The sequence below is a fragment of the Mesoplodon mirus genome (genome assembly GCF_964341445.2).
Source record: "Mesoplodon mirus genome assembly, chromosome: 4".
Taxonomy (NCBI): Eukaryota; Metazoa; Chordata; class Mammalia; order Artiodactyla; family Ziphiidae; genus Mesoplodon; species Mesoplodon mirus.
Window position 1 is genome coordinate 188,632,869 of NC_138979.1, and position 20,738 is coordinate 188,653,606.

Genomic DNA, 20,738 nt, shown 5'->3' on the forward strand with positions numbered 1-20,738 from the left:
CGCGGGCCGCGGGCTGGGGCGCCTCCTGGGGCGCCGGCTCGAGGGGGGCGCGCGAATCTCACTTCCGGTGAGCCCTCCGCGGGCCGTGATTGGGCCCGAAGCGGCGAGCGCGCGCCCGCCCAGCCAATCAGCGGCGGCGGCGCGGTCGGGGGAGGGGGAGCACGGTGGGGGCGCGCGCGGGCGGGGCGGGGCGGCCGCAGCCTGGTCGCCGCCCGCGGGCTTGTCCGACGCCCGCCCGGCTGTCCCCGCCGCCCTGCAGCCATGTGACCGCGCCACCGCCCTCCGCGCGCCCGGCCCGCCCGCCCGCCCGCCGCGCGTCCGCGGCCCGGCCGCAGCCCAGGCCGCCGAGGGAGCGGCGGGGCCGGCGCCATGGCCGAGCGGGGCCGCCTGGGCCTGGCCGGCGCGCCCGCCGCGCTCAACACGCCGGTGCCTATGAACCTGTTCGCCACCTGGGAGGTGGACGGCTCCAGCCCCAGCTGCGTGCCCAGGTACGCCGCCGCCCGCCTGCCGCTTTGTTCCCGCGCGCACCTGCCGGCCATCCGGGACCGGCCACAGGGGACCTCGCGCCTGGGTCCCCACTCGGGGCCTGCACGCGGGACCGGCCACCCCGGACCTGCACGCGGGGCCCCCACCCGGGACAGTGCACCCAAAACCGCTCACTCCGGGATCCCCACTCGGGACCCACACCCCGGGCCGTCGCCTTTGCGCACCACCTCGGGCACGCGCCTCCCGTGCGGACAACCCCTGATGCGTGGATGGTCCCTGAGGTCCTGGTCCCGTGTAGCGGAGGAAGTGGCCCCGGGTTTCTCAGGCCCCGCGGTCCCCCGAGGCTCCGAGGCGCACACCTGGTTGGCTCCCAACCGGCCTCGTTGCACCTGCCTACCGATGCGGTGACGGTGGAGTTGACTCAGGGTGTCTCCTCTCTCCACCGGGTACCATAGATTTCCTTTTGCGTCCAGCCACACTGTCAAGCCTGAGTGGCCTGGGAGTCACTCAGGGCACGCAGTGTCCAGAGGACACACAGACCTGGGACCACAATTTTATTCCTTCATCCTTCGTCCTTTTGAGGGTCTGGCCGTACCCCCTCTGTCCTGCTGGCGGGGGGTATCTGCCCCTTGCCTGTTTGCACTGTGCTGTGTAATTTAGGGACTTCCTTGTACATAAACACTGCTCCTTACATCATACTGTTAAATTTGCCATCGCAAAAGACGCTGCCCTTTCCACTTGGGGGGAAGTGCCCTGTCCCCAGCGGTACAGCTGGACGAGGCTCACCCACAGGACAGCGCCATGGCCATCCCGACTCTACTCAGGCCTGTCGCTTCCCTGCTCCTCCTGCCAGCTTGAAGCTCTGCGGGTTTTTTCCTGATTCAGTGGTCCCTGCTGAGGAAGCTCCCAGGCTGAGGGGGAAGAGAGACAAACTCACACCAGGGCCTGGTTCTGGAATGGACACGAGGCCACAAGGGCTGCAGGGGGGGTGGGGCAGGGAAAAGCTCTCCCTGGGGAGATCCCCTGGCGGGACCAGAGGAAGTGGCCAGTGTGTACCGAGGGGGGTGCGCTCTGCCACGGCTCCTTCAACAGGTGTGCGAGCCAGGTGTTGGGGACGCAGAGGGTGCCGGGTGCCAGGGTTGCGCTCCCGAGCATGAGGCCGGTGGCTCAGGGCATTGGCTGTGCCGAGTGGGAAGGATGGGCGCTCCCAGACCTGTGTGGGGCTTTGGGAGAGTGTTGTGTCCGCGGGAGGCCCACCTGCTTGCCTCTTGTTTGGGAAGTCTCAGGGGCACCTCCCCAGGCCTGGCCTCCCACCCCCTCCAACTTCCCGTTTTGGCATTTGGCCCAGTGTCGGGCGCCACAGGCAAGGGTCATCCTGGACCCTCCCCACCATGCTTCTCCTGTCTGTCACCCCTGCATCGTCACACACACACACACACCCCGCGCTGGCTGCCTCCCCACGGCGCTCCCTGAGGGCATGCTTGCCCCCCTTCCTGCACCTCTTCAGCCGCTTCCGGGGGTGCCCTGAAAGACCACCGAAGTTTTGACCAGAGGGAGGTGAGGGAGGTGGCAGGTGGGCAGGGGCTGCGTGGTCGAGGGGCCCAGTCGGCCCCCCGCGGAGCTGGTGTAGGAAGCCCACTCGGGTGGGTGTGTGGGGAGGGTGGGGGCGGGGCCGTGCAGCGCTAGGTGCCGGGAGTCCACGGCTCTGCCTGGGTGGGGCGCGGGGGGCGGGGCCTGGCGGGTTGCTCTGTAGGCGTGGGGCTGAGCAGCCGTCGGGGTGGGCAGGCGCAGAGCTCCGGGTCGGACGTACAGAGCAGCCCCTCTGCGCCCCGGCGCGGCCCTCCCCGCGAGGTGCTGCGGGTCCCCCGCTTGGACCCCCGATCAGGCCTCCTTGGATAGGTTGTTCTTCGTTCCTCCCGCTCAGAGACTTTATGTAGAAGGGATCCCACTCTCTGTCCGTTTGCACGTCTCCTCTTGCCTGGTCTCTAAGTTTCTGAGCGGCATCGAGCTGATGGCTGTGCCTGCGGCGTGGTGTTCCCTGTAAGACAGCAGCACGTGTCTCTGCTTTGTGGGGGGACCTGTGGCTGTCCACAGGTTTGGGCCAGTTAAGAATGCACCCCGTGGGCGGGCATTCTCGCACTGGCCCTCTGCCGCCGGCAGTAGGGTTTGGGGGGCGTGTGCTGGGCGTCACCACCAGCAGCCTTCCCGGAGCGGTTATGCCAGCTCCGGCCCCCCCCACCCCCCATCCCACCCCCGCATCCCCACTGCTCTGCCTTCTTGCCAGCACTGCCTGACTTTCAATTGTTGCCAGTCTGGTGGGTGTGAAATGGTATTGTGGTTTTAATTTGAATTTCTCTGATTACTGATGTAGGCCATTTGTACTTCCTCATCAGCGAAATTCCTGTTCATTTCTTTTGCCAATTTTTTCTCCTTTTTTTTTCCCCCTATTTGAGTCTCAGCAACTTTTAGGGACTGGTAATCCGTTTTCGGCAATGTGTTGAAACCACCCTCCTCTGGTGATGCACGCTTCTTGGCTGTCTTTTCGAGGTCTGTGATGCCTCCTGAGGTGCACCCAGCGTTGGCCTTGGTCTTGTCTTGTGGTCTGTCCTTCCTGGTGGTGGCGGGAGAGCTCTCTGCTCTTCCCAGGAGCTGGTGCCAGGCCCACGGGGCTGTGACAGAGGCAGGCTCGGTTTCGTGGGTTTCCTCGAGGGAGTGGACAGCACCCCTCCCCAGTGACCCCCGGCCTTGGCGTCTTCCTATCCCTGCCCCTCTGCTGGGATTCACAAAGCAGCCTCCATCCCCCACCCCCGCCCCCCAGCTTCAGCAGGGTCTGGGGCATTTTGGACCCTTGCACTTGCCCCTTAATTTTCCTTCCCGTTGAGGCTTATGAATTAATTTCACGGGGTCTGACATCTTTTCACAGGCTTACTGCGCATTCACATTCCTCCACGTCCTCCTGTTGGCGTCCTCTGCCGGCCACGGGGGGTGAGCTCACACTCGCGGAAGGGCTTCCAGCCGGAAGTGTGAGCTTTGGCGGCCGCGTGCCCAGGTCCGCCACAGCCCGCGGGACGGGGATGTCTCCATCACCCGCGGATGAGTGTCGAGCGCTCGGGGCCAGGCTCCCCCACCGGCCAGGTGACCCGGGCATCGCCCACGGCAGCCCCGCGGCTCCCTCTCCACGTTGGTGGCATCCGCACGTGGTTTGAACCTGCTCCGGCCGGTGGGTGTTGGGGTCATTTCCTTTGGGGCTGATGTGTTCAGAGCCACTGTGGCCATCCAGGGTCGGGGCTTGGGCCGCGTTTGCTCTTCTCTTCAGGATGGCTGGTCGCAGGGGAGGCGGGGGTGTGTCAACTGTGAAGACACTGCCGGCTTTCCGAAGTGGTGGCACCCCCCCTTCCATGGCCGCCAGCCGTTCTGTGCACGTTCTGTGTTACCATCTTTTCAGTTCCAGCAATTCTGGTGGCTGCACGATAGTTTCTCCTTGGGGTCTCACTCTGCACTTGTTGTACGTGGGTGTCGGGTATAATCAAGAGCCTGACGCGGTCCTTCTCCTTTAACGACTGATGCGGTAAATTACGTCAATAGATTTTCTAGCATTAAACTAACCTTTCACTCTCGGAAAAATGCCAGCGTGGTCACGCCATGTTCCCCTTCCTGTACGTGGGTAGGCTGAGATTTAGATTTTGCTTAGGACTTTTGCATCTCTGTCTAGGGTCTGTAATCTCCTGCTCATCTACTGCCCTTATCAGATTTTGGTGCCAAGATATCCTGCAGAAAGAGCTGTTGCATGGTATTGTTTGTGTGAAACAGGAATTGTTTGTTCCTTGAATGTGTGGGAGAAATCACCAGTGCAGTACCTGAGCTTGAAGTTGCTTTGGGGCAAGTGTAACTTCTGGCTCAATTTCTTTAATGATTGTAGGACACACACACCCCCACTTTAAGTTAGTTTCGGAAATATAGTTTTCTGGGAATTTGTCCATTTCATCCAGATTTTCAAGTTTTTGGCAAAAAGTTGTTCCTAATATTCTTTTTTTTTTTTTCCATGTCTGCAGGACCTTTAGAGCTGTCCCCTTTTAATTCCTGGTGTTGACTATTTCTGCATGTGGACATCCACACTCTGATCTATCTCACCAAGGGTTCATCATTTTTTTAAAAAATGAATATTCGTATCTTTATTTCCTTCCGCTTATGCTCTTTATTTTTATTTTTATGTTCCTGTTCTGATTTATTTATTTATTTATTGGCTGCGTTGGGTGTTCGTTGCTGTGCACGGGCTTTCGCTAGTTGCGGCGAGCAGGGGCTACTCTTTGTTGTGGTGCATGGGCTTCTCATTGCGGTAGCTTCTCTTGTTGTGGAGCGTGGGCTCTAGGCACGTGGGCTTCAGTAGTTGTGGCACGTGGGCTCAGTAGTTGTGGCTCTCGGGCTCTAGAGCACAGGCTCAGTAGCTGTGGCGCACGGGCTTAGTTGCTCCGTGGCATGTAGGATCTTCCCGGACCAGGGCTTGAACCCATGTCCCCTGCATTGGCAGGCAGATTCTTAACCACTGCGCCACCAGGGAAGCCCTTTTTAAATTAATTAATTAATTGATTTTTTGGATGCTCTAATTTCTTAAAATAAATAGCTCATTATTTTTCCTCCTTTCCTTTCACGTAAGATTTTATAAATACAAAATAAGTAATGCTTTGGCTGCGTTTCACAAGCTTTTATATATAAAATCTCTCCGTTTAAAAATCTTTTAAAAAATTTCCATTATTCTCTCTTTGGCATGATGGGATATTTCAAAGTTTCTTAATATCCGAACGTATGGTGTTTTCCTTAGTTACTTTTCCATTGCCGAATTAATTTCTTCTCTTTTTTTCCATTGTTCATTTCTAACTTAGTTATGTTGGTGTCACAGAGGGTGGTCAGTATGACACCAGGTCCTTACGATGCTTTGGAACTTACTCTGTGGCTCTGTTTGAAGTCAGTGTTCATACACGTCCTGTCTGTCCTGAAAAGGGTCATGGGTTTGGCACTTGTCAATGTCATGTTTGATACCTGTCCCTTTAGGTCATGCTTGGCTTTGTCTGTTTCTCCTGGAGTTCTGTCATTAGGTACATCCTGTTTAGAATCGCAATCCCTCCCGGTGTTTGAACTGTTCAGCGTGTCTCACTCCTGACCTGACAGTGCTTTTTTTGTTTTTTGTTTTGTTTGTTTGTTTGTTTATTTTTTTTTTTACGGTACACGGACCTCTCACTGTTGTGGCCTCTCCCATTGCGGAGCACAGGCTCCGGACGCGCAGGCTCAGCGGCCATGGCTTGGGCCCAGCCGCTCCGCGTCATGTGGGATCCTCCCGGACCAGGGCACGAACCCGTGTCTGCTGCATCGGTAGGCGGACTCTCAACCACTGCACCACCAGGGAAGCCCCTGACAGTGCTTTTCACCAGAGCAAAGATTTGGTAACAGTGTAGCTCTCTGAGCTTTCTTTTTGGGTGTATTTGCCTGTCATATCTTTGCCCACCTTGTTTCTTTAAACTTTGCTGTATCTTTACAGGTTACATGTATCTTTGGTTGTTTGGCACAAACTAGATTTCGTTTTCATTCAATCTGACAATCTTTATTTTTTAACTAGGACATTCAGTCTGTTGTCCTTTATCTAAATTACTGATATTTGGGTTCATGTCTACCGTAATTTTATTTTTGTGCTTATTATTGTCCTATATTTTTTACATTTGTTTCTCTTTTCTGTCATACCTTATTTTGCGTTTTTTTAATTATTCTATTTCCCTTTCTCTTAGTTTGAAACTTCTCACAACTTCCACTTGTTCACTTTGCAATATAAATTGCAAATCGCACACTTGCTGTTACATTGTAAAGTTAATTGTAAATTCTCTTCCTGAAAGACGCCGGGACCTTAGAGCACATTATTGTGACCCAACACTTTCATGTTTACATGCTTTTGTTTAGACTATTTTAACTGTCTTCTTTTTTAGACCATATGAGTTATTATTACTTTATATTGTTTTTTTCTTTATATTGTTAATACTTGATTAATTTCAAAACTCTCACCACTTTCTTTCTTTTTTTTTTTTTTTTTTTGCGGTACGCGGGCCTCTCACTGTTGTGGCCTCTCCCGTTGCGGAGCACAGGCTCCGGACGCGCAGGCTCAGTGGCCATGGCTCACGGGCCCAGCCGCTCCGCGGCATGTGGGATCTTCCTGGACCGGGGCACGAACCCGCGTCCCCTGCATCGGCGGGTGGACTCCCAACCACTGCGCCACCAGGGAAGCCCTCGCCACTTTCTTTTCTTTATTCTTTTTGTATCTCAGGACTCGGAATCATTTTTCTCCTTGTGTCGGAAAATGCGTCCTTAGGGTTTTCTTCAGTGAGGATCTGCAGATAACTAACTGTTCTTTCAGTGTATCTGAAGACGTTTACCCTCGTCCTGGAGGGTGTCCTCCCGGTTGTGGGGTCCCGGGCAGCATCTCCCCCGACTTGGCTCTAGGTTCTGCTGTTGAGAGGTCAGTGTAGTCAGCCGTGATTGGTTGGAAGGTCTGTCCTTTCTCCCTAGTGGCTCTGCAGTCACCTCTCTGCTGTGCCCAGGTGAGGGTTTCTCTTGTGTGCCTGAGTTGGGGTCATTGGCCTTTTCGACTTCGTGGGTTGGTGATTTTCCTTAGTTCCAGGAAGTTCTCAGGCACTTTCTCTGCAGTGGTCGCCTCTTCCTGTCTGTCTGCTCGCCTCCGGAACACACCGGCCCTTTGGCAGCCCTTCCCTCTGATGTCACTGAGACCGGCCACCAGGCAGTCTCTGCTCGTCTCTGTTTCAGCGGCCAGTTCTCAGCCCTCTTTTCTGCAGAGGCGCGTCCGCGTCCCACTGCACCCCAGCCTGCAGGAGGGTCTGCAGGGCAGGCGGGATCGGCCGTCCCCCACCGTGGGCAGAGCGGGCATGGAGTGGCACTTGGCACGTGCCTGTGGTCGAACAGGATGCCATGTTTAGGACCCTGGGCTTCGTTTGGAGGTCTGGGGAAGTCGCCAATCTGTTGGGGGGTGTGAGTTTAGTTGGAGGCTGAGCTCCGGTTGGACGTGTGGGTGGTGGGAGGCGGGGCGGGGAGGGCAGCACGGGGGGTTGAGAGTGGGCTCGGGGCTCGGCAGCTTCTGAGGGATGAGAACCGCGTTGAGGGAGAGACTGAGGCATCTGACCTCAGCTATCCAGGCCTGCGGGCCGGGCATCTCTGGGGGAGGCCTAGCCCCTTGCTGCAGTCAGCGCGGCTCCATTCAGCGCCCCCTGACCGCCCTGTGCCGGGCAGTGCCCAGCCCCGGTGCACGCCTGGGTGGTGGCCTGCTCCTCCGGCAGGGGTTGAGGCGGGCAGTAGCCCTCCGTGGGCGCAGTGCTGTAAACGTACCGTCTTCCCGAGTTGGCTTTCGTGTGGAAAGAAGTGGCCACGTGGAGCAGGTGTCATCTCAAGTGATGCTTAGTGACCCATCAACCAGGTAGGGCCCCTCGGGCGCCCCGCTGCCTGTTCCTCTCTTCCCGGGATCTGGGCTCCACAACAAGCTCCCCTCTCCCTCTCCCCAGCATGCCCGGCACCCTGCCCCAGGAGGGTCGGATGAGGAAGGGCATCTGGGAGCAGGTGGGTGGGGCTGGGGGACTGTTCCAGAGAGTAGCTCTGCAGTCGGGAGAAATGACGGGCGTGTGGAGGCATCGTGGTTGGATCTTCAGGGTCCTTCAGGAGCCCGAGTGACCCATCACAGAGATAGGGGTGCTCAGGGGCAGGCGGGCAGGGGATGGCGGGACGGGGCGCACCCCTGACGCTGAGTGGCCGGAGCTGCTGTTCCACCCAGGCCCCACCGGTCCGGTGTGTCCTCCTGCCAGTACGACCGAGTCTCATCAGACACTCCAGACCGGGCCCCCAGCTTCCGGTCTCGGTGGGAACTGGCTCGCAGTCGTCATTCCCGCTGGTACTGGGTATTCTGGGCTCCGGGCTGCGCTGGGCGGTGAGTGTGGGAGCTGCTGGCTGCCCCCAGCCGCCTGCGCCTGGCTGCTCTGGTGGTTGTTAGACAGTGGCCCTGAAAGTAGCCCTAAAAATAGCAAGTGAGTGTATGTGGAGGCTGAGTTCCCTCCTGCCCTGGAGGTGCGTTGTCACAGATGTGTCCTCAGCCAAGGAGGACTTTGCAGAGGGCTGTGATGCATGGTGAGGACACCCCTGTCCTGAAGAACGGAGTTTCTAGTAAAGCACTTTCTACTCCGGAGCGTCTCCAGCCCGCACGGCCCCCGCCCGCCTCTGGAGGAGGGCAGCGCTCTGCGTTCTGTGCTTCACAGGGTGAGGCGTGCGTGTTCTCCAGGAGCCCTTTCTCAGCAGCAGTGGACACAGAGCGCCCAGCTCTGCTGGCCTGGTAGTTCTCCCCATTGGAGGTCAAGGCTGAGGTCTGGGGTCTTCTGCATGGATGGGCCAGAATGGGCCCTGGGGGCGCATCTGGAGCCACAAGGTGGTGGGAGACGCTGAGGACTGGGGTCTTCTGCATGGATGGGCCAGAATGGGCCCTGGGGGCGCATCTGGAGCCACAAGGTGGTGGGAGATGCTGAGGACTGGGTGCGTCTGTCCTTCCTGCCAGACGCGAGGCAGTCAGCCGGGCCCTGCCGCCCCCACCGGCCTTTCCTCATCACCCCATCCAGACCACGACGCCTCCCTGGTCCAGGGCAGCATCCAGCTACCGATCTGAGAAGGGACGCTCCTGGTGGCCTGGCCCCAGGGCACCTTTGTCCCGATGGCAGGAGAGGATGGGGAGGGATGAAAGAGGGACCGGGACAAGCAGTGTCTGCACAGGCGGCTCAGGTCCACCAGCAGTGAGGACCACCGCCCCCCAGTGGTCAGGACAGAGTGGAGCGGCTGGGAGGTGTCCCGAGGAGCCTGGCCTGGCCTCTTCTTCTCGGGCAGACACCCCGGGTCTTGCCCTTGGCAGGAGGGGAAGCACCTCTCCTGTCCCCCGTGCTGGCCGTCAGCTGGCTCCGTTCCCACTGTCCGTGGGGCGATTCCCCCCACCCCCCGCCAGGGCGTGCAGCCCTACACACACCGTGAGTCCCGAGGAGGGCAGCGTGGGCTTGGGCGTCTCTGCCCCCTTGAAGGTGGAACCCTGTTGGTGGGAGTCGGCCCTCAGAGGCACTGCCCTCTGCTCAGACGTGGCTGTGGCCTTTGGCGGCCTGGGTTCCAGCCACCTCTGTCCCGTGCCACCTGCACGGGCTGCGTGTTCCTCCAGTTGGCGCTGGGCTCCCTCGTCCTTGCCCACTTTACTCTGTAGGGCATGCGTCCCCATTGGGACAGTGGTGATGCTGCTCCGGGGAGACGCTTACTGAGGAGCCCTGGACCCCTGACAGCTGGGACACTGGCATCTTTCCCTTAACCGCGGCCTCGTTTTCAAGCCCTGCAGCCGACCTCGCGGCAGTGATGGTGTGTCATCTTTTATTGGATCACAGCCAGTCAGGATCTTCCTACTTTTAGATGCAGACAGGATGGGATGAGCCTTTCCGGCACAGTTTGCGTGTGGGGCCTCAGGGGCCGCCGTGTGAGGGCTGGTGGCTCTGTGGAGGTGTCCTCGGGCCTCGGAGGACATTGTCACCACACTGGGGCCCCCGGCACCCAGCACCCACATCCCTGCTTCTGAACCCGGGTGGGGGCTCCCCCCTGCTCGGGGGTGGCATGACTCACACAGGGCTGGTCCCTGTTGTCTGGGAGCGGACGCAGTGCATCTCCAGGGCACCCGACAGTGCCTCGGACAAGTGTCGTGGTGGGGCGAGCGTCCTGGTGGGTGCCGCTCTGGGCGCCCCCTCGGTTCCTTCCCCGAGCTCCGCCAAGGGGCCGGCTGGGTACAGCCACCTGGAGGCGCCCTGTGGCAGGTCACGGGAGGGAGTGGAGGGCGCGTGGCCATTCCACGCTCTGCGGTGGCCCAGGGCCCTCCCACCCTACCCGTCCAGGCTGGATGCGCCAGGCAGTGAGGGCAGGGTGAGCTTTGGCTGCAAAGACCTGTCCTGGGTTCTGGGCCCCTGTGACCAAGCCCACGGCCAGGACACTGCTGCCGGCTCCTGGTCAGGGTCCCTATGGGGTCCCCCCCCCGGCTGTGCCCCTGCTGTGCTTGCCCCCACCCCACCAGGAACACGCTGTCTCTTGCTAATTCCCGCTCGGGCTCCAGACTTTCTGCTTTAACTGGTTGCAGCGTGACTTTAGGGTTGTCACGCTTTGACAAGTTAGTGGAGAGTGACAGTCACGACACCCCGAACTGCGTGCCCCTGGCCGGCCCGGCTCCGGCAGGAGATGAGCTGCGTGGGGAGCATGTTTCCAAACACTGGGCTTGTCGATGAAGCGCTGGGCGCCCACCCCCGGGAGAGGAGTGAGAATGGGGCGAGACTAAGCTGCCGGCTGGGGGGTGGGCATGGGGCCCCACTCAGAATGAGGGCTTCCCAGAGGAGGGGGCATGGGACGGGCCGAGCGTCCGGCGGCAAAGGCCTGAGGCCGCAGGAGAGGCACACGTCTGGGTCCATCAGGGCCAACCCAGGACCGCCCCTGGGGTCAGGCGGGTGGTGGGCTGTACACAGATGCCGAGCGGCACAGGGACCCGGCTTCCCCACCAGCCAGTCACCCCTCGGGCCCTCGGCTGGTCACAGTGTGAGCACGGCCCTGTGCTTGCCCTGCAGGCCATTGTCCTGGGTTTGTGCCAAAGCGGCCGGTGCAGAGCTGACGGGGGTGCCCTGCTGCAGGTCCCCGCAGGGGACACGGGACCTTGACCATCGGGGTTTGGGCGGCAGTGGGGGTCTGATGCCTCCCCCCACCCCACCCCCCAGCCACAGCTCGCCATCGCCCGCCTGTGGGCTTGGCTCTGGCAGGTCATCGAAGGCTTCAGACGTTTGTTTATTAGTAACGGGGTTGGGGGTAGGACCACTGCACCTGAGCCCCTGGGGCCGTGCTGGGGTCACCCACAGTCTCGGTGTCATGCCAGCTTTGTGGCGATGGTGAAGGTCGTTCTAGGGGAGAAGTGCGGCACAGATGGGGACCCCCCCCACCTCCCCAGCGTGAGGAGCGAGTCTGTAGGGAGGCCCTGTGCAGCCAGGACGCTGAGCCAGGCCTCTCCCGACCCGCGGAGAGAACTCCACACCTCTGTCCCCTTTCACATCTGCCTCCTGGAGAAAAGGGGACAACGCCTGGTAGAAAAGCCGCCCTCCCCCAGATCCTTGGGCCTGGCTCAGTGGACAGGCCGACATTCCATCCCTGCCGCCACCACAGAGGCCTCGGGGAGGGGGCAGCTGCTACACCAGCTGCTCGGGGGCGGTCGCTGGAAAGCTGGGGCATCCCATCCCGCACGTGCTCTGTACCCAAGATAGGCGCCTAGTGCTGCTGTGCTTCTGCAGAGAAGGTGTCTGGGGCCGTGTGCATGGGCCGTGGGGCAAGAGAGGGCGGCTGCGTAGGCCCCAGCCCAGCGCCTTCCTGCAGAAAACCAGCTCCTTTAAAGGAGGGCACAGTGGGCAACAGTATAAGTGGGATTTCCAGTTAAGCTGTTTGTGTTAGGAATAAAAAGAACACGTGTCTGGTCAGGCCGTTTAGAAGAGAGTTCCTCGGGGATCCCCTCTTACTCGGGGGTCTTTCCAATTCCCTTTAAGAGGAGAGTGAAGATGAGAACCTTTCTCAGTGAGACACGCAGCCTGGAAGCCCCATTTTTGCATGTTATTGACCTAGAGAGAAAGGGTGTCAGGTTCACCCGGACCCAGAGCCTTGCGGGAGGGAAATTCGGAAACTCGTAGCAGTAGAGCATTACAGATGTCCAGGGCTCTGGTTTCATTTCCTCCCCCTGCTGTGGAGTTAACTTAACTCAGGTGAAGCTAGGATGTTCCACAGCTGTTTCCTCCCGAGCTAGCTTGGCCGGCTGTGGGCCACCCCCAGGAGGCCTCTCGAGGCTGACCCGCGCCCCCTTCCCCGGCCGGCGGCCGTGGCGCTGCCGTGTGCTGGTTTGTGAAGGAGAAGGCCGTGGAGCCGGGTGGTGGGCAGAGGCCTCCGGGGAGGTGCCCTGTGGTTTGTCAGGGCCCTGGGCATGGCTGGCGGGCTGCAGCCCCTCCCTGCGGGGCCCCGACCAGACCCGCTCCTCACCTCTCACGCCCGTGTGCCTGACTTGGCATTTCAGTCGATGTTCGAGGTTTGCTTCCTGGCACCTGGACGTCCTGGGGACCCGGACCTGGCTGAGGAGGGGACCCCGGGCCTCCAGGAGCTCTGGGGGAGTCTAGGGTGCTTGGACCCCCAGGCTCGGCCTCTGTGGCGCAGTGCATCAGGGGCCTGGGGGCCTGAGCATCCCCTGGGGGCACCAGTGTGGGGTGGGGCAAGTGGCGGCAGCCTTCTGGGCTCCTCAGAGCCTGTAACCACTCAGCGGGCTTCTCGCGATGGCTGGGCGCGGTCCAGGCGGCCCTCTGTGTGGGCACAGCAGGGACCCCTGCAGCGTCGCCTGGGTACTGGCGGGGCCCAGTATGCCCTCACTGAGAGCAAGCCTTTGGGTCCACGGCGGCTGCATTACCGCAGAGCAGGTGCCCCTGGTGCCTGTCTCAGGGAGGAGACCTTGGGCTGCGCCAAGTGGGGCCGGGACCTCTGCTGTTGGAAGAGGGGACTCGGGGTGAACCCCAGCATCTGTACCCGCACCCGGTGGGGGGGAGGCTCCAGCCGGCACCAACCCCGCCCCCTTGTGTCTTGGGGTCTCGGGGCCTCTCTGTGGAGGACAGGCCATGAGGCAGGACCCACCTGGGCAGACGCAGTGGTGGCTTCCTGCCAGGGAAGCGGGGGCCCCCAAGGGTGACCGCTGTGCCCATGGTGGGGAGTGGCCGAGCCTGGGGGGCTGGGTGTCTGATCGCTGGCCCGACCTCAGTGTGACCCTGCCCCTCACCTGGTGACAGCCCTGGTGTGGCCAGTGCCTGCCCAGACGGGGGGCAGCGGTGTGACTGAGAAGAGGGACCTGAGGCTCCGGGGCACACGGAGGTCGGAGGATAGAACGTCCCAGACAGCCAGGGCCCAAGACCCAGCGTTTCCAGGAGGGCCAGCTGCTGGGATTGAGGTGTGCGGTAAGCACGGACCCTGTCTGGAGCCTGCTCTGGAGAGGGGGGAGCAGCAGCTGGTGGGGGGGTCGGGGGGGTGCCGTGATGGGGGGTACCGGGAGGAATGGCCGTGTGTTGGCTGCTGTGAGAAGCAGCTCTCCTCAGGTCACCCGTGTCTCTCAGCAGAGTGAGCAGTGGAGCGAGGTGGGGTCGGGGGGGATGTGAGGTGTTGGTCCAGGGAGGAGGGGGGCCCAGGAAGGTTGGGGGCCGGACGTCCATGTCGCGGACCTGGGTGGCCAGGTGGTGCCAGGGGTTCTCCGGGGCTGTGTCCAGCGTCTCAGGTGCAGAATATTGGTGAACTGGGTGCCCCAGGAGGGACCAGAGGGAGGGAGATGGGGTGCTCGGCTGGGGGCTGGCCTGGGGTGACCCACAGTGGGTCCAGCGCTAGAGGACGTGGGCCGGAAGATGGGCGGCGGTCCGAGAGGAGGTCCGAGCGTGGGGCCTCCTGGAGACAGGACGAGGCCCTGGTGGGGTGGGGTGCCTGCAGGCTGTGTCCGTGGGAGGAAGAGGGACGTGGGGTTCCTGGGATTCCGCTGGCTGGGGCATCCGTTCCAGCTGAGGCGCATCCTGCGCTGGCCTCTGTGACTTGCCCGGCCAGACCCCCAGCTGGGACCCGCAGCATTCCTCCCTTTCCCGGTGATGGTTTGGCTTCCTGGTGACTAGCCCTTTTATCACCTCCGTCCCCTTCACCCGGATCCCGCTCTGTGCCCCGTCTGGTGCCGCGTGCCCGCCCAGTCCGTGACGTTTCTGTTATCATTCTTCCTTTGTTTTGCTCTTCCTCTGCTATTTTTGGTCACTTACTCCTTGGAAATTGGTGAAGATTGATTGAGTTTTCTTTATTATCCCCTCCAGGAAATCTGTTTTCAAGTTCCTTTATCGTGTGCTTGAAAAGTGAGAATTCCCAGCATTGATGGGAAAGCAGCATCCCTCCCTCCCTCTCAAGCAAGTGAGGGCCTTACCGAGCGGGGTGCTGCACCCCTCTCCCGGCGCCCCGGTTCCAGACGCCTCCTCACAAGGGGGCCAGCCTCCACACGCCTTCCGCTCCGCCCAGGCGCCCGCTCGGTCCTCGCACCCTGGGGACGGAGGGGCCGCTGGGGCTGTGTCCCCTGGCCTCTGGTGGTTTTGACGAGTTTGCGGTAAGCCTGCCCGTGGTTCCCCTGTGGGCGGCGTGTGTTCTCTGGTTGCTAGGAGGTGCTTTTCTGTGGATTCGGCGTCCGGGCGCGTTTATCATCACATGTCTATGTCATCCTCCTTGGGACCCGGGGTCTGCCCAGCTCGCGTTGGAGGAAGTCTCACCTGGGTCCGGTCGGACGTCCTGCTCCCCTTCCTCTGTCTCCAGTCGCCCTTCCTGGCGAGAGCCGCGCCCGGCAGCGTCCAGTGCCAGTTCTGACCATGAGGGGCCACCCTCAGCTCCGTGGTTGGGCCATGCGGGCAGCCCCCCAGGGCACACAGGAGCCCCTGAACAGAAGCCCTGGCTGTGCCGACCCTTTCCTGGCCGCAGCAGCCACGGTGAAGCCCGGTGGGCACTGCGCCCGGCCCTCAGATGGTGGGATTGCTCAGCCCCCAGGGCCTCCCGGGCTTCCCGGGGGAGGCATCTCTCAGGGAGCCACGTGGCACAAACTGGACGAGGTGCAGGTGGAGGCCTTGGTCCAGTGTCCAGGGCTCCTCCCGGGGCTCCAGCCCCTGTGACCCCTGGCCAAGAGCGGGTCTTGATTCCGAAGTGAGAAGTTCAGTCCTAGACGCGCCCTGTCTGGGGCAGGGCAGAAACCCTCCGAGAAGGCTCAAGCCCCACCCCTACTGTCAGCTCAGGCGGGTGGCAAAGTGCCACAGGCGTGCAGCTTAGACAGCATTTAGTTCTCACAGTTCTGAGGGCTGGAAGTCCAAAGTCTCGGTGCCAGCGAGTCCGGTGTCTGGTGGGAGCTGCGTCCTGGTTCATAGATGGCATCTCCCTGTGTCCTCACTGGGGGAAAGGGTGAGGGAGCTCCCTGGGGTCCCTTGTACAAGGGCACTAACCCCGTTCACGAGGGCTCCTCCCTCCTGACCTCATCACCTCCCAGAAGTCCCTCCTCCTGACGGCATCACATTGGGGCTTAGGGCTTCAACATATGGATTTGGGGGAAACAGTAGCCTGTAGCCCCCGCTGTGCCCCCATGTTTTCAGGGGTACCTGGGGCAGGACACACTCCGCTCCCCTCACAGACGCTTCCAGGGTGCATGTGGCTGCTGCCCTCCGTGCCCTCCCCAGACCCGGTGCCTGTGGGCAGTGGGCCTGCAGTGGAGCGTGCCCACAGCCTGGGACCCGGAGCTCGTCGGGTCCTTGTAGACCACCTGCTGTAAGACACCAGAGGCTCATGTCCCACCTTGCCCGCCCTGACTGCTCTGGCTCTCTCGACACCCTGTTGTCTGACACCCTGGAGCCACCGAACTCCCCCCGACGGCCACACTCCGCACCCGGCAGGGCGTGCTCCTTCCCTTCTGTGAGCCTGCCCACTGCGGGGCCACCAGAGGCCGCCCCGTCACGGCGCCCCACAGCGGCCCTGCTTGTCAGCGCATGCGGCCCAGGTCCTCTCCCGTCACCGTGGGCCCCGCTCCGCCAGCCCTTGTGGGCGCCTATCCCTGGACCGTGCTGCCTGGACTGGGAGCCTGGGGACTCGGGGTCCCCAGAGAGAAGGCTCTGGCTCCTTGCTGGTGTGGCCTGGGGATGTGCCTGGACAGGCCGGGCTGGGGTGAGGCCAGGGTGGTCTCTCTGAGCCCTTGGGAAAGCTGAATGTTAAAGGAGCCGGGGAATGGGGCACCTCCTTCCAGGGCCACCCCCGAGTGTGCCCTCCCCCCCTCCCCCCCTGCCCCATGGGAGGTTGGGAGTGGGGCAGGAGATGGGTAGATTTTGGCACAGAAGCAGGAGGAAGACCATCGCCTTCACTCTGTCCAGGCAGACCGCAGGGCTTGCGGCCAGCTGGGCTCTTGCTGTCCCGGCTGTGAGTCACCCGGACCACAGCTTCCCGCCTGGAGCAAGGCTGAGCGGGGCCACTGCTTGGTCCTTGAAGTCCCCTGTGGTGCGGTCCAGCCGGCAGGCTGTGCAGGAGGGCATGCGGCCCAACCGAGGTGCTTGTGGCCTGCGGCTGTCCTCTGCACCCAGCTTCCCTGTGCTGGCCTTGCCGTCCCACCCAAATAAAGCCCCTTGCCGAGGAAGGGCCGCACCCGCAGGAAAGTGCTGGGCAGGGGCTCTTTCCCGCCAGGGGACCCCGTCTCCCTCGTGACCAGGACAGTGCGGGGCTCCCCTCCAGTGGCTGGTGAGGTGTGCCCGCGTGCCCGGGGCCTCTGGTCACTGAGGCGGGGGACAGAGGCCCAGCAGGCCCAAGGAATGAGGTCCCGATGGCCAGGCCCGGGTCCTGGGATGGCTGACGGCTCCCACGTATAACAGCCTCGTGGCCGGCTGGCCGGAGCTCTCTGGGTCCCGGGCCCTGTGTTGAGGTTATGTGTGTGTCCCAGTGTTGTCTGCCCAGCCCCCTCGGGGCGGCCCTCCCCGCTGTGGACACAGGGTGCTCTCTGCAGGCGCCTGGCCCATGTGGCCTCTACGGGGTACCCGTGCTCGGCCCGGCCCACCCACCGGCCGGCTCGTCCCGCGTGTGGCCGTGCTGGCCTCTGACTCAACACCCACCACTACCTCGGAGGGGCTGGCGCTTCTGCCCCGTCCTCCCCGTGCCCTGGCCCCCGTTGCAGGTTGGCCTCTGCTGGGGCGGGAGGGTGGGCTCACAGTGACCCCTGCCAGGGCTCCCGGCCTTGGTGTTGGGTGCCTGACTGTCCCTTGCTTCCTGCAGGGCCATCCCAGCCCCACACTGCTGGCAGGGAAGCTGAGAAGGCACCTCTGACCTTCTCTCCTGATTAGCAGGAAGCAGCCATGTCCAGATAAGGCTCGATCACCAGAGAAAGCTGAGCTGGGCCAGTGAGAGCTGGCAGCCGCCTCAGGCTGCCAGAGGAAGGTGACCAGCGCTCGGGATGCGGGTGGAACTGGAGCCCTTGGCCCCCAGCCGGCTCTGCCCCTGAGAACCCTCCAGGCCTCCAGGTGCCCCAGCCTCGCCCTGCGGCCCTGCTGTGGCCAAGCTGCGTGGGCCTGGAGCCTGAGCCCCCAGGGTGCTGCGTGTGGGCCGGCCCGTCCCGGGGTGGGGGCAGGCCGGGCGCGGGGGCCGCGTGGCCACCTGCCGCCGCAGGGCCCCCGCTCCCACTGGGGCAGATGCAGGACCGTGCAGACAGGGTCAGCTCCTGGAGACAGAAGGCCCCTTAGTTCTCCCTCCCACAGAACACCCAGTGCACGTGGGGCCACAGAGGCAGCCCTGCACGTGGCCCCGGTTTAACTGCTGATGTCCTGGGTGCCGGGAGGAAAACGGGGGCATCATCGTCCTCCTCGGAGGGCCAGCCCGGCCCCGGGAAACCCGGGGGGCGCGCTCCTTGCGCGTGGCGGGCTGCGCGCTGTGCTGGGGTCTGGGCCCTGCCAGCCCCTCGTGGCCCGTGTGGTCGCCCTGTGCCCAAGCTGAGTGCTGCTGGCAGGCCTGCAGTAGGGCGGCCGCTCTGCGCGGCGGTCTGCAGCCCCTCAGAAGGCCCGGCCACGTCACCGCGTCGCCACGTGGCCAGCACATCACTCTTTCAGAAGAAGAGGAACAGGGGCTGGAGCCCCGCTTGCGCACGCGTGTTCACGGCGGCCGCCCAGAGGGCCGAGTGCTGTCCTGACACCTGCCGGGTGGGTGAACCCAGGACAGGGCGCCCCTCAGAGGAGCCACACGTGCGATCCCCTGTCCCGAACGTCAGAGCGGACAGCGCTGCTGGGAGAGACACGCCGGGGGGGCCCCTGTGGGCTGACACAGCCGTTCTGGAGTATCGGGAACGTGCCAAATGCCCCTGGTGTGCATGCTTGAACGTGGCTAAAATGGTCGGTTTTACATTGTACGTGTTTTACTACAGTAGGGAGAAGTTTTAAGGAGGGGGGCCAGGGACGGTTCTGGATCTGAGGAGACCAGCCAGGCCGGCGGTAGCGCTCGACAGCAGGAGGACAGGGCGCCGTGGGCGATGCCCCTCGATTAGCGTCCTGGTGCCCCAGCTGGCTCTCAGCCGGGTCGCCCCCAAATCCTAGGTGCCCATGGGGAGGGGGTCCCTGGTTGTTGTTGGTGGGGTGTTTGCTGAACTCTTGCTGTAACTTTCTGTGGAGCTTGAGCTTTTCCTCTTAAAAGCCAGGGTGGCGGGCGGCGGGCGGCGCCCCGCAGGCCCTGGAAGGCTCTGGAGCCCCAGGGCGCCGTGGGTTGTGGGTCTGCACTCCTGCGAGTCGCCTCTTTGCGCCGTCACCCACGTTTCTGTGGGTTGATTGTCTTTCTGCTGCTTTTCTGTAGGCGCCTTTGTACTTGGGACATTAGTCCTTTGTCTTCCGTCGGCATCGCGGCTCTTTTCCCGCATCCATTGTCCCGTCTCTGAGTTCGCTTTGCAGTAACGTCCACATTTCCCGTCTCAGGCAGAGTTAGTGTCTCGCGGAGCTGGGGGAGCCACTGGGTTGGGCGCATCTGGCCCCCTTCCTCCGAGCACCTGGGTGCACCAGGTGCCGTCCTAGGCCCCGGACCTGGCCCCATCCTTGCGGAACTCAGCCCTGCTTCAGGGGATGCACAGTGATGTGGGACAGACACTTCCCACCTGAGCACCATCAGTGGCGGGGGGGGTGGGACGAGGTGGGATACGGACCTCCCTGAGGTTGAGGCGCCAGTCAGCAGGGCGGGGCCCGGCCCCAAGTGCTGGGCCCTGTGCTGGGAGTGCAGGAGGTCTCTAGGGCCTTCCCGGAGGCTGGACAGAGCCAGTCACTGGGCTCTTTCTGCGAGGCGCCTCCACACTGGCTGGCGGCCACAGGACAGTACAGTGTCCTCCGGGGGGCTGGTCAGGTGGAGAGGAGGCTGAGGGGCTTCCAGGAGATGGGTAGAGCCCGGGGTGGGGGGCCTGGGATTGGCCCCTGGGCAGACAGGAGGGAACTGGCCGTGTTTTGGAAAGGACTGCACGTTGGGCTGGAACTTTTCATTTTAGAGTGAAAATGTCAAGAAGGGCAAAGGTGGCCGAGATGGTGGTTGGCGTGCAGACGGGCACTCCTGCCTCCTTCTGAAGCCAGCAAGACCAGGAGTGGCCAGAGACCTGGGAGGAGGCCCAGGAGGAGGAGGAGGACAGGCGGGAGCCCAGGTCCACCAGGTCGGGCCCACTGCAGGGAACGCCAAGGACAGGCCCAGACCTCAGGTTCTCCAAAGGGCGGAGGCACAGACTCCGGGGCGGAGCCCAGAGCCCGGAGCCCTCCTCGTGCCCACTCTGGATGCGAGCAGACACCGGCAGCCAGGTCCGACAGAGTGATGGTCAGCAGGAAGCATCCACCACAGCACAGCCCCGCACCCGTGGGGCGGGGACAGGAGGCTCCGGTGAAAGAACGTTCCGGAACACCCAGCTGGACGGCAGACGCGGACGGGCTCGGCACAGGAGCCAAATGCCAGCTGAGCAGCTGTCGCGGGGAGCAGAGCGGAAACAGGGGCGGACAGAGGTGGACGGAGGTGGACAGAGGTGGACGGAGGTGGACAGAGGTGGACAGAGGTGTCAGAAGAGATCCTGCGGGAGCCCCGGCAGCTCAGTGACGGGCGCTATTTCAGGAAGGAGCCCCCACCCGGCGCCGGTCCTCCCACTGCCCTGGGCCCTGGGCCCTGTCCACTCTGTCCACAGGGCGGCCGAGAGGTGCCCTCCGCAGGCCACGCGTGAAGGTCGCTGCCCTGCCAGAGCGCGCAGAGCCTCCCTCGGCGGCAGGCAGTGGGCCCAGGCGGGGACAGTCCCCTCCTCAGATGTCTTTGCTTCTGACTGGTCCTGTCGCTTCCGTCCTGAGGGGGGTGAGCAAGGGAGGGGGTGAGGTCCCGCTGTGCGGCCCCCGCACTCTTGGTGGGCCCGGAGCAGTTGGGTGAGACAGCCTTGCCTTCCTCTTAGGGTTGGGGAGCCCAGTTGAGGAAGAGCCCCACTTAGCAAAGGTTTTCGTTTGTTTGTTTTTGTTTTTCTCTTCTTGGCCGCACCTTGTGGCATGTGGGATCTTAGTTCCCCGACCAGGAACGGAACCAGTGTCCCCTGCATTGGAGGAGTGGAGTCTTAACCACTGTAGCAG

At 62.3% G+C, this 20,738-nt stretch overlaps 1 protein-coding gene across 3 annotated transcripts in view; it reads left to right on the forward strand.

Annotated features, from left to right (window-relative positions):
* The first annotated feature begins 331 nt into the window (after window positions 1-331).
* The window catches only part of PACS2 (phosphofurin acidic cluster sorting protein 2), a 65,240-nt gene continuing 44,833 nt past the window's right edge, over window positions 332-20,738 (forward strand). For all 3 annotated transcript variants that reach the window (XM_082617041.1, XM_082617042.1, XM_082617043.1), the window contains exon 1: window positions 332-488. In XM_082617041.1, the coding sequence (XP_082473167.1) occupies window positions 370-488 (119 nt within the window). In that variant the 5' untranslated portion in view covers window positions 332-369. The remainder of the gene's footprint in view (window positions 489-20,738) is intronic.